Source organism: Lacerta agilis, chromosome 5 (genome assembly GCF_009819535.1).
Source record: "Lacerta agilis isolate rLacAgi1 chromosome 5, rLacAgi1.pri, whole genome shotgun sequence".
NCBI lineage: Eukaryota > Metazoa > Chordata > Lepidosauria > Squamata > Lacertidae > Lacerta > Lacerta agilis.
This window is the reverse complement of record NC_046316.1, coordinates 62,750,797-62,763,976: the sequence shown is the minus strand read 5'-3', so window position 1 is coordinate 62,763,976 and position 13,180 is coordinate 62,750,797. Positions and strand designations below refer to the sequence as shown.

At 43.3% G+C, this 13,180-nt stretch overlaps 1 protein-coding gene across 2 annotated transcripts; it reads left to right on the top strand.

Annotated features, from left to right (window-relative positions):
• The first annotated feature begins 2,024 nt into the window (after positions 1 to 2,024).
• On the top strand, positions 2,025 to 9,648 carry ADIPOQ (adiponectin, C1Q and collagen domain containing). 2 transcript variants are annotated; one of them, XM_033150217.1, is made up of 3 exons: positions 2,025 to 2,302; positions 6,740 to 6,987; positions 9,021 to 9,648. In XM_033150217.1, exons 2-3 carry the CDS (start codon positions 6,768 to 6,770, stop codon positions 9,557 to 9,559), a joined length of 759 nt encoding a protein of 252 aa, XP_033006108.1. In that variant the 5' UTR covers positions 2,025 to 2,302; positions 6,740 to 6,767; the 3' UTR covers positions 9,560 to 9,648. The 2 variants fall into 2 exon arrangements, with proteins under 2 accessions (XP_033006108.1, XP_033006107.1); XM_033150216.1 differs by having other exon boundaries at positions 2,034 to 2,302; positions 6,761 to 6,987.
• Positions 9,649 to 13,180: the final 3,532 nt, after the last annotated feature.

The window sequence follows — 13,180 nt, the reverse complement described above, 5'->3', positions numbered from 1 at the left end:
AATAGCCAAGATTTCAACAGCTAAGCAGGTCTTCATAAAAAATAATTCTGAATGCAACAACATTTTGCATCTCAAACTGCTTGACATTTTGCTGAGCTGCTGTGGAGAAAGTTCTTGCATTCAGCCATGTAGTCAACCCACCTTCTTTGACTACTATTTTAATACCTCTTTGTAAAATAAATTTTAAAAAAAAACCTGCACCAAAATGGGATTTTGGTACCCATAAAATTAAATGCATTTGTAGAATGCTCCTGGTCTTATAGTCACAAAATCAGCTCCCATACAACTAAATAATTCTGATCAAGAAAACATGTAAATGCCCATTTTTCCTGGCAGAAAGGCAAAATGCAGAAACCTGCAACTTGCTAATCAATGGACGCTTATTGTTATAAGAATTCTAAGGTGTCATAAATAACATGAATGTTCAAAAGGACACAAGGTAAACACACATACAGTATATAAACCACATGTCTGAAATAGTACAGGAGAGCTAACCTGAAGCCACCTTGACTCTTAATGACCCCAAATATTCCTCTGCAGAAGGAAATATCTTGGGGGGAAAACCTCTCCCAATGAATTTATTTTCACTTACAAATCCTGTCTTAAGGGCATATTTTGTGCATGAATAGGGTAGGTCTGGGACCTGGATTCAAGAATGAAGTTATTTACCATCTCAAAAGAATGACCTCTTGAGCAATGAGAGGATGAATGGGTGACACGATCAGCTGTATTTTGACTGGTTCCCACCAGTGGCATTGCTATAGGACTTACTTATCTGCATTGCCCTGTGTGATTTCGGAAAAATTTGGCTGGTGTGGCTTGTAGATTTCTTGCCTGCCATCTGTGTTTTTAAAATGAGGCCCCTTCCCCAACTTCCCCCCAATAATTCAATTCCCCCCCTATGAACAAAGAGTGTATTTAAAGAATGCAACAGAGTCAGACCTTCTTGCTGCAGAAAGAGCAGGAGCCTGACCATAGGACCCTAACACCTGACACCACTGTTCTAATTTGACGGAGAGATTTCTTGCTTGTCAGCAGGCAGTTTGAAGTGCTTTCATATCGTGCAGCCAAATATAACTCATTGTACCATGCACATCATATTTTCCCTTTGTCACTGGGACTCGGGGGGATTGGCTGCATCAGGAGCTGTACTAATGGGCAAGCCGGGTACATATAAAATATGCAAATGTCAAAAAAGTGAAGTGTTTGTATGGTTACAAATTCACTGCAAAAGAACACAGCACAAAAACCTTACAGCAGCAGCAAACATTAAATACCAAATGTGCATCTGGCGATTTGACAAGTACCCAAGGGGTGAGCACATGAAATGTTATAAGGGGTTGGGAGACATTATATTTCATGCCATTAGCAAGGGTCTATCATCTTGCAAGAGAAGGCTACCTGTCCACTTGTCAGTGCAAATCAATCTGGCAATCTTTCTTGCCACTGTATGGCTCAGGCAGACAGAAAGTGCCTGCAGAGCAAATGATTCATATCACTAATAAACGATAGTAAATTGCATAGGTACTTAATAAAGTTACTTATTTCCTTTTTAAAAGGGTTCTAACTAGCAAAGCACAGAACTCTTATTTTCCCTAAACAGGTATGTATGTATGTATGTATGTATGTATGTATGTATTTATTTATTTATTTATTTATTTATTTATTTATTTATTTAGATAAATAGCTAGATAGCTAGTTCCATACTCAAAAGAAACAAAGAATCAAAACCAAATATTAAATTAAAAGACTGCTTCTTTTAAACCTATACCCACTTGGTCAGTGGGACCAAATTCTGAGTAGACTTATATAGGATTGCACTGTTAAACCACTTATTTAATAGCAAAATGCTCTACAACATGACTGCTCAGAGTCAGAAGAAACTCCCTTTGAATTCAATTGGACTATCCCCGAGGAAATTGAGTAAAAGACTACAGTTCATAATTTGAACTCTCTCTCTCTCTCTGTGTGTGTGTGTGTGTGATGTATATTCCTCTGGTAACACAAAATCTAATTATCATTGGTTTGACAGTTCTCGAGCAAGCCATCTGGTTCCTTTAAAATATGTCTCTCTAAAAATAGAACACAATTAAAATTATCCCAAATTAAAAACGAAACAGGAAAATGATAGAAAGTGCATAGAATTAAATTAGCATGCTCGGTAGCAAATAGAAAGGACAGCATCATAACTGACAGCTCCACACGTCTCTTTGTGATAAGTGATTGAGAGACCCGGCCATTCTTTCCACTTCATTTCTGAAGTGACTGCAAGCAACTTAGGACATCATACAAAGAACAACTGGTAAGAGCCTTTTTTTTGTTATAGCATTATACTGCACCATTCAAAGAGATAATTCATTTCGTAAAGAAATTGCACGCTTGTATTTTTATTTAGGAACCAATTCTTTAGGAAAGTTATCTACAGAATTGCTTCCTTTCAGTTAACAGCATTGTTCCATGTCCCCCTGAGCGCTTGAATTAGCAGTCAAGAATCGATTCAAAGTTAGTGCAGAAATGAGGAAAAACTCTTGATAAGAAAATTATTGTAGCAAGAAATTTGAAATTTTTCTGCCTTCTATTGGTTACTGACTTAGATTCTTCATGATTGTCTGCCAGTGTAGCTAACAGTACAATCCCTATGCAAGTTTACTCAAGTCTGATTGAGTTCAGTGGGACTTACACTGAAGAGTATTATCTAGAGAAGGAAAAGGAGAAAGAGATACATTATATAAGCACGATGCTTAATTAGAGTTACCTGCCTTTCTTGCTAGACTACAATATTAAGCCAAATAGGTGACATATGTTATGCTAACTAATTAACAAATTTGGAGTGCCCCAGGTGAGAATGCCTGGTGAGAGTAAGGTATTTAGCCTTTCTAAGGAGTGTGCAATGCATAGATCACTTACCTGAGCACTTTAGATTTCACTATATACTAATACATTCTAGTTCTGCAGACAGTCCAGCGCAATGATTGTGTCACACTGAATAATCTAGATGAAGATGGCAATTTTTAAAAGAATATTCAGACATAATAGATCTTTCTTTTGCACAAGATATAGTACTAAGTGGCTCTAAGATTGCAGCCTCATCATTCCATAGCTCCATAATATTGTTTTGGAACAGAATGGATTATCTTAGGATAGTGCCAATGATAATTCAAAAGTCCGGAAATGTAGGAATATTAATTTTCAAAGATCAGGCTTGTTTTTGTCCTGGAAGATCAAGATAAATACTACAGTATATAATCCACACAGCACTAATGCATCTAATGTAGTTACAGGTAGGTAGCCGTGTTGGTCTGCCATAGTCAAAACAAAATAAAGTAGATTTAAAACCCAGTTATGTTGCACTCACTCTGCAAATTTTCTATACTGTACAGCCCAAGCCTATGCATATTTAGTTAGACAATAATATGATTCATTGAGCTTACTCCCAGGTAAGTGAGCATAGAAATGCAGCCACCAACCCAATCCTATGCATTTTTCCACATAAGTAGGTCACTTGTTCACTTCCAGTAAGTGTGCATAGGATTGCAGCTTTAGTAATCCTTTGTCATCAGTTCCTCTCCAATATTTTGATATTGTATATCTTCGCATTTTGCCTTCCTACCAGGAAAAGTGGGCATTTACAAGTTTCCTTGATCAGAATTATTTAGTTGTATAGGAGCTGGTCTCGGGACTACTGTATATGACCAGGAGCATTCTAAAAATGCATTTAATTTTATGGGTGTCAAAATCCCATTTTGGTGTAGTGTTTTTTGTTTGTTTGTTTGTTTGTTTTTACAAAGAGGTATTGGAATAGTAGTCAAAGAAGGTGAGTGGAGTGTCCTTTCATGTTGATCACAAGGCTGAGTGCAAGAACTTTCTCCACGGCAGCTCAGCAAAATGTCAAGCAGTTTGAGATGCAAAATGCTATTGAATTGCCCTGCATTTTGCAATAGAGGTGTACATTAAAAGCAGTGTCAAAATCATACAGGGTGGTAGTCAGAAAATATAGCAACTACAATCAAGATATGTCTGTTCTGAGTGCTGGAACATAAATGTCTTTTCCTGAGTTATGTAGCGATAAGGACACTGAAGTGGTACAAGCATGACATGCCCAGATATGTACCCCACTATCTGCCAAGTTTTATCTGCCACGCATACCTTGAAGATAATGTTTCTGGAATCTAGAGGTCATTTCATTGTTTCATCCTTGTCCAGAACTATTGGCTTGTCATAGTGTGGCTCACATAATGCCTCTTTAGGTTATAAAACATAGGTTCCTCAAATCCAATCGTCCAGTCACTTTGGCCCCTGTCTGCAAAAATAGTACACAGAAGCATATATCAGCCAAGATGCAACTCTGTACACACTTACCTGGAAGTAAGTGCCATTTACCAAAGTGGAACTTCTGAGAAAACATGCACGGGGCAGAATTGAGTTAGAATAGAGTTCCCGGAGTCTCCTGATGGCATTTTGCTCTCTGGGGAAGAATAGCAAATGCACCTTGCACCCCAAGTCAAGGTAGATAATATGCAAGTGACCAGTTAGGATTTTTTTTGGAACTGGCAGCAGGAAATCCCACAAGTGCCTCTCCCCCACCATGCCGATAAAAATGGGAAAACAACTAACAGCTTGCTGCCCTTTCATGATACCCCAAACCAGCTGCCTCACTCTGCTTAGCCTTAGATGCTTCTGGAGGTGGAGGATCTCCCTTAACACTACAGCTTCAAATTGTGCCTTGAGTCTTCTGCTGATTGCAGTTACAGAACTGGTGCTTGATCTTCTGGTTCGGTGATCTTCATTTCATGTGACTTTCTTCTGCATTTTGTGGAGGAGCAGAAGGCAAACGCTGCCAAAGCTCTCTGAGGCAGGAGCAGGGTCCCTGACAGCAGGCAGGATTAGGAAGAGAGAGATGGCGACAGCAAAGGCAGAAGCAGCAGCTCTGCAGCAGAGGAAGCAGGGAGTTTGGCTTCTCCAGAGGGGTCACTTTGTTGTGGTTGAGAGGGGCTTCCTCACAGGGAACAGCCAGCTCATGAAGGGAGGCAGGACATGCACAAAAAGCAGAAGCGGGCGACTCGCAAGGATGGAGCTCTCTGATCAAAAAGAGAGCCTGTAACAGAGAACTTACACAAACAACGCTGACACCAAACCCTACTCATATCAAGTAAAAAAGAAACATCGTCACCCCACCCCACCTATCTCCCCGTCCCACCCACCTCTCTCCCTCCCTTTTTTTCTAATGTCTCAACAACACTGATTTGTAAAAATGCTATATGGAAAAATACGAGAGAGACATTGTACTACCTTTGAAATCTTTAATAAAAATATTTTAAAGAGAGAGAGAGAGAGAGAGAGAGAGCGCGCCTGTATATAGGAGAAGGATCTGGGTGGGAATAACCCACTTCTGTCTAGCTGAGACTGAAGGGGCCCAATTCTGCTTTGTTCCAGCATGGCAGCAAATTCCCAAGTGAGACTGGATGGCAAGCCTGAAAACTGTAGAAAGCAGGATTGAAAACACACACACATGCAGCAGCTGATGAGTTCATCCCTCCTTGGTGCAGATGCTGAAAACTGGCTGGTTCGCCAAAACAAAATCGACCTCCCCACCTGACTGATGTATTCAACCACCCTCGCCAGTTCCTGCTAATGTGCAGGGAGTTCAGTCCTGCTTGGTTTGGGCATACCAGCGCTGTAAAACCCTGCATAAAGCAGGACTGAACTCCCCATGCATCAGTTAAAGTATGCGACAGGATGTGTGTTTTCAAGGTCAGCTTGAGCATTACTTTTCCTCACCCCTGCAGACCAACTTCGACAGCTGAGTGAGACAACTCACCTGTCAAAGTTGGCTCAAGGGTGTGGGGGAGATAATAAAAAGGTCTGCCGGATTAAAAAGATTCCCCACCCCTGCTCTGCTTGGTAGCATCCCAGGTCCAGCAGGCCTAGATGCCCCTCATTCTCCCCATCTGACTTATCTTGTACTCTCTGGCACTCCAGTGTTATGTTCCACCAGCTTATATTTAGTATTCCACCAGCATATCTGTCTCAGTGGTGATGAACCTGGCATTTTGTCAGCTGATTTGGACTTCTGCCAAATCCGGTGGCCCCTCAGCAGGCAGATCTCAAGTGCAGGAGTGTACCCAAAATTATATAACTTACATTTGGTGGGTGGACACATAAATCTCATGCTATCTCTGAGACTCAGTCATCGTGATTGCCCTGTGTGAGCCAAGTTGGTTTTGTCTTTAGTTTGTCCCTTGTCTGACTCCAGTGTTTTCCCTGTGGATTGAAAGGTCAGGCAGCTACTCACATAAGCCTTTTTGTCCCAGATTTTCCTCTTCCTCAGCGATGTGCAGTTGCCCACTTTTCCCCAGTGTAAACTCACCCCACCCCAGGTCCTTGCACCCAGTGATGGAGTGGTAAACTTTGAAGTAGATCCCCATTAGTCATGGGTTTCCTACTGTTTCTTAGAGAGCCAGTGTGGTGTAGTGGTTAAGAGCGGTAGACTCGTAATCTGGGGGACCGGGTTCGCATCTCTGCTCTTCCACATGCAGCTGCTGGGTGACCTTGGGCTAGTCACACTTCTCTGAAGTCTCTCAGCCCCACTCACCTCACAGGAGTGTTTGTTGTGAGGGAGGAAGGGAAAGGAGAATGTTAGCGGCTTTGAGACCCCTTCAGGTAGTGATAAAGCGGGATATCAAATGCAAACTCCTCCTCCTCCTGCTCCTCCTCCTCCTCCTCCTCCTCCCTTCCTTAAGCAGTTCCTCATTATTTTCAGGTGCAACATGAAGCGAGGATCAAGCCTCCTCTTTTGCTCGCTGGTGCTTCTGCTGAAACTTTGCTGTTACCTTGAAGTGGTTGCTGAAGAAGACCCCCAACAACCACCCAGGGGAGCCTGTGCCAATTGGATGTCAGGAGCACCAGGCTACCCAGGCCACAACGGAATTCCAGGGAGAGATGGAAGGGATGGAAAGGATGGGGAAAAGGGAGAGAAAGGAGATCAAGGTGAGCGCTTTCAGCCCTCTGTTCTATTCAAGCCAGCAATTCCCACAAGGGCCCCTTGAGCTTTAATGGGTTTCAATCTGATCAATAGGCAGGACTGAGATCAAAGGTTCACACATCACCAAGCAGGCCAGATGACACATGAAAGTACAAGAGGAAGAAAGAAGAAACATGTCACTGCAGACATAATGTGAAGATTGCGTTTCCTTCCCTTTATTTACTCAGTCATTTGCTTTTAAACATTATGTCATGCCTTTCTATCCTCTTCAGGATACCAAAAGCGCAATTTTAAAATAAATACTGTAGCAGTAGATAAAACTACTGGACAGAATAACAAACAACGCTACCAAAGCATAAAAAGAGCACAGCAGAAGAACCTGTAAGCAATAAGCACCCAGGGACATATTCAGGACCAAAGTCGCAGTGAATTAGGGGATCTGTGATTAGAATCTCCCTCCCCCCTTTTTAATGATTAGCTTAAGTGGGGCACTTTGACAACGAAGGACATGGTGCTCCGGGAGAGAGTCTTTACACTTTCCTCCCAAATCCTTTCCCCCAGTGTAAACTCACCCCACCCCAGCTGCTGTTAGCACCAGTAAGGGCAGACAGGAGCAACATTTTGTTTTATATTTTTATTATTATATATAATAATCATTACTGTAAATGATAATAAAGGGTTTGAGGTGTTGGTGGATTTAAAAAAAAACCCCAATTGTGGTATATAAATTTTATGAAATACTTGTTTATGACTAGCTGAAACATGGATCTCATCTGCAGGAAGAAGTGATTACATGAGGCTCCATCTCACCTTTGACCATGGGCCATGTTTACTAGCTGATAATGATAAGGGTTAGGACAGTGTTTTTCAACCTTTTTTGGGCAAAGGCACACTTGTTTCATGAAAAAAATCACGAGGCACACCACCATTAGAAAATGTTAAAAAATTTAACTCTGTGCCTATATTGACTATATATAAAGTAATTATCTTGAATTTTTCAATTTTTCCCACGGCACACCAGGCAACATCTCGCGGCACACTAGTGTGCCGCGGAACAGTGTTTGAAAAACACTGGGTTAGGACATTCATTTGAACACTGAAAGAATGTTTGAAGGTCTTGTGAGGCCACACTTTGTTCAGTTGCCACCTGGGTTTTTAATGGATTTAAATACTGTACTTTTCCGTGTATAAGACAAGGTTTGTTTCTGAGAAAATAATCTCAAAAAGTTGGGGTCGTCTTATACAAGGATAGTGCAAAGTGGGGGAGGAGATTGGTTGCTGCTGCGAGCAGCAGATTGTCAGCGGCAATTGTGCTGTTGATTGGTGTCTGCGGCAAGGGCTGCTGTTGATTGGCTGTTGCTGCGGCAACTGGGCGGGCGATTGGCAGCTGCTGGTGGTGAGCGGGCAGAGGATTTTTGGCTTCTGCGATGCGTGCGATTGGCAGCATTGTTAGGCAGGTGAGCGGTTTTCGTTAATCCCCACCAAAAAATCTTGACAATCTGGGCAATCCCCCCCCCCAATTTTCTTAATTTTGAGTACCCAAAAATAGGGCGCGTCTTATACACGGGGGGCGTGTTATGCACTGAAAAATATGGTACTTATGCCACTGCATAAAGAAGAATGGTAGGGACAGTTTTACTCAGTGCTGTTTTTCTAGAAAAAGAGGTGCTGGAACTCACCATAGCAATGGCACCCAACTGAGAGGTGCCAGAACTGAGTTTACTTACATCAATATTTATACCCTAATGCCCTTCCACATGTTTCCAGGACATTTCCCAAAGAATCAAAAAGTACTCTTAGGACACTGAAACTGCAGTCCTCAGATTCCTGAGCAGCTCTGGAGTTTACTAGAATGAAAGCAGACCTAATAATGCTGAGAATTACTTTCGTAGACTTGAGCTGCCCACAGAAATAAGTTGACTCAGAATTTTGTTCTTGTGAAGGAAAGTGAGGCTGAAATAATCTTTTCAGCTGAGGTTGTTTGGGTGAAACCTTCTGTGGATGCTCCGCTCTAATCAAAAATCCATTTTCTTGGTAGGTGTACCAGGCCTCAAAGGGGACAGTGGAAATTTAGGATCAACTGGTGTTGCAGGCCCTCAAGGGGCACCAGGAAGCCCAGGAAGCCCAGGACTGAAAGGGGAAAAGGGTGAAATTTCCTCCAGGTATCAATCTGCCTTCAGTGTTGGTCTAACAACCAGAGTCCCTTATCCCAATCTTCCGATCAAGTTTACGAAGATATTCTACAATGAGCAACATCACTATGACATAACGACAGGGAAGTTCCGGTGCGTCATTCCCGGAGTCTACTATTTTGCATATCATCTCACCGTGTACGTGGCAGATGTAAAAGTTAGCTTGTTCAGGAAGGACAAGGCAGTCATCATCACTTATGACCAGTACCAGAAGGACAATGTTGACCAAGCATCTGGTTCTGTCTTGCTCCATCTGGAAACTGGGGATGAAGTCTGGCTCCAAGTATATGGAGATGAAACAGACAGTGGTATCTATGCTGATAATGTTAATGATTCTACTTTCATGGGATTCTTGCTCTACCCAGACTTGGATAATGGACAATAGAATATCAGGGGTGAAGGGGGGGAAATATCCAATAATTGTTTTGGATTTTCCTTGTAGGCTAATTATCAATGCAAGACAAAATAAAAAATGAAAGAAAAAATCCTTCCAGTAGCACCTTAGAGACCAACTAAGATTGTTCTTGGTATGAGCTTTCGTGTGCAACCAAGAACAATCGTAGTTGGTCTCTAAGGTGCTACTGGAAGGATTTTTTCATTTTTCATTTTGTTTTGACTATGGCAGACCAACACGGCTACCTACCTATCAATGCAAGGAAACACAGCAAATTGAATTTAGATAGGTTCAAGGGCGGTTCACACATGCATGTCCACTGCTTGAACATCCAGTGGTGACTTGTCCATATGAATGAGCCATCACAGGTACAACCCACTGATATCCCTTCTTCACCACAGTGCGTTTCAATAAAGTCAGTTCACACATTCAGCTGTTCAAAATCAAGAGCATGTTACTAAAATATAGAGAAAGCAAGTGATATACATGCACGTGTGATTCCGGAATCTGCCTGCACTCATCAAAGACACTTGCCCAAACCTCTTCCTTTAGAAATGGGTGTTATTTACTTACAGTTATACTGACAAATAGAGCAAACAATGAGCTTCAAAGAGAAGAGCCTAAAGCAATAGAGATTCAGTAATGAGGTGCAGCCATATAAGCATTGTTCTGCACAAATAGAAGCAACTAATGCTTGACAATATTATCATGATGTGGTTTTCAGAGTGATTTCTCATTAGATCTGCATTGCTTTTTCAGAAATATTTTAAGATATATTCTTGTTTCTTTAATGAGTTATGTGTGGCTTCTGCATCTTCTTAGCATATGCACAGGATGTCATTAGCACTTAAATAAAAATGAAGGTTTGCAACAGAATAGTTGGAACACCAAAAATGTTATTGAATTACAAATAAAAAATACTGCTCACCCACAGTTCTATATTTTTATTTCTTTTGTACTGAAAATAGATTGTATATATGTATTCTGATCAAACAATCTAAAGCAGGGGTCAGCAAACTTTTTCAGCAGGGGGACTGTTATTATTTCTCACACAAGGCAGGGTAGGGGTAGGGGGCTGAGGTAAGCGCACCATTCCTGTCAGCCCTGGAGAGCGTGTGCACATGTGTGGGTGAAGGGAAAAGTTGCTGGCCATGCTAAGTCAGGCCAGCGCTGCTCAAGCAAAAACATTATTTTCCCTGCATGAGGGAAAACGAGGCAGTGGCTATTTACCTTTCCATGGCTCGCACCATGGCCTCCCCAGCAGAGCTCAGAACTGTTTTGGAGTGCAGCCGCCCAGGCGCTCCCTGCTTCCTTTGGCAGGGAGCACCGCTGCCACAGACACCGGCGGGCGTCATTCCCGAGGCGCCTCCGAGCCCCTGCCACTGCAACTGCCCTTCCTGAGGTCAGTCGCCGGTAGCTCCATGGTGAAAATCCGAATTGCAGTGGCGTAGGGAGCCGCTTTGCCACCTGGAGCAGCAAACACGGGGGCACCGCCCTGGGGGCGGGGCACCACTCCCTAGCACACGCATGTGCACACGCCCTGACGTCACGACACACGCGCAGCATCCAGGGTGGAGTGTGCATGTGTGGACATGCGCACTCCACCCAAGATGCCGGGCGCGAGTGGCCGGCACCCCTTCCGTGCGGCAGCGGCAACTTTTAAGGCTGCAGTGCATGAGCAGCAGCACAGACACCTGTCTGTGCTGCTGCTCATGTGCTGCAGCCTTAAAAGTTGCCGCTGCCATCGCACGGAAGGGGTGCCGGGTGGCGGCTTGGGAGTGGTGGGGGGTGGCGCCGAGTGTCACCCTCCCACCAGGCTGGCACCCGGGGTGCTCCGCCCCATCGCCCCCATCGGTACGCCACTGCCAAACTGTGGCTCCTTTTCCCTCTTCCCCACCCCCACCCCAGAAGAAAAGATTGCTGTGCACGTGTGACGGGCGGAGAAGGGGCTTGTCTCAAGCAGTGGCCTGCCTCACTTTTGACCCCCAAGCCTGGCTGAGTCACAAAAACCATCGCTCGCGTGTGCTATGCCGGCTGCCTGGATTCCTGGACCATTGGGCCTGATCCAGCCCGCGGGCCTTAGTTTGCCGACCCATGATCTAAAGTATTATGAACTATACAATATTCACAGTGAAACCAATGATGTTGTTGTTGTTCAGTCGTTCAGTCGTGTCCGACTCTTCGTGACCCCATGGACCAGAGCACGCCAGGCACACCTATCCTTCACTGCCTCTCGCAGTTTGGCCAAGCTCATGTTAGTAGCTTCGAGAACACTGTCCAACCATCTCATCCTCTGTCGTCCCCTTCTCCTTGTGCCCTCCATTTCCCCCAACATCAGGGTCTTTTCTAGGGAGTCTTCTCTTCTCATGAGGTGGCCAAAGTACTGGAGCCTCAACTTCAGGATCTGTCCTTCTAGTGAGCACTCAGGGCCGATTTCCTTGAGAATGGATAGGTTTGATCTTCTTGCAGTCCATGGGACTCTCAAGAGTCTCCTCCAGCACCATAATTCAAAAGCATCAATTCTTCGGCGATCAGCCTTCTTTATGGTCCAGCTCTCACTTCCGTACATTACTACTGGGAAAACCATAGCTTTAACTATACGGACCTTTGTCGGCAAGGTGATGTCTTTGCTTTTTAGAAACCAATGATACATGCTTGCTATTATTCCTTTAAAGAACATTTATGCTGGTTGTTAATGATTCAAAATATCTGTGTTGGTTTTTGTTCATCAGCTTCCTTACCATCCTTTGTCAGTTTCCCCCACCTATTTTCTTTTGAGAGAATACCTATGTGTTGCCCATGTGTTTTCAGTTTTCTGTGATACGTTCACATACCTTCTCTCTCTCTCTCTCTCTCTCTCCCTGTGCCACACACAGAGCCCTCTGGTTAGCTACTTGCCTGACAGTCTTCTTTTGTGATAATAAGAAAAGCTTGTGGAAAGTTTCATTTTCAGCAGTTTGCCCAAAGCTAACCGCATATCTGAATCCATCAGAAATGCCCTTGCAGGGAGAAAGTATCTTAACAGCCACAAAATTTAAAGAGAAAAAATGTCAACTTCCAATTTAGCAATGTTAAACATTACCTTCAATAATACAGAATGCAGCGAAGTCAGGAAGCCCCACTGGGCATATTAATGTAAAGAGCAGGATGAAACAACCACAATGAAACACAAGAGGACTAAGGGTATAAAAAAGAGTTATGACTTTGAAACATTTGTTATTTGTTTAGTTCAACAATTTTTATACCATAGAATCGTAGAGCTGGAAGGGACACCAAAGGTCATCTATTCCAACCCTGTGCAATGCAAGAATCACAACTAAAGAATCCCTGACAGATGACCATCCAACCTCTATTTAAAAACCTTCAATGAAGGAGAGTCCACCATCTTCCGACTTAGTCCATTCCACTGTTGAACAGCAATTGTCAGAAAATTCTTCCTAATGTTTAGACCAGGGGTAGGCAACCTAAGGTCTGGGGGCCAGATGTGGCCCAATCGCCTTCTCAATCTGGCCTGGGGACGGTCCGGGAATCAGCGTGTTTTTACATGAGTAGAATGTGTGCTTTTATTTAAAATGCATCTCTGGGTTATGTGTGGGGCATAGGAATTCATTC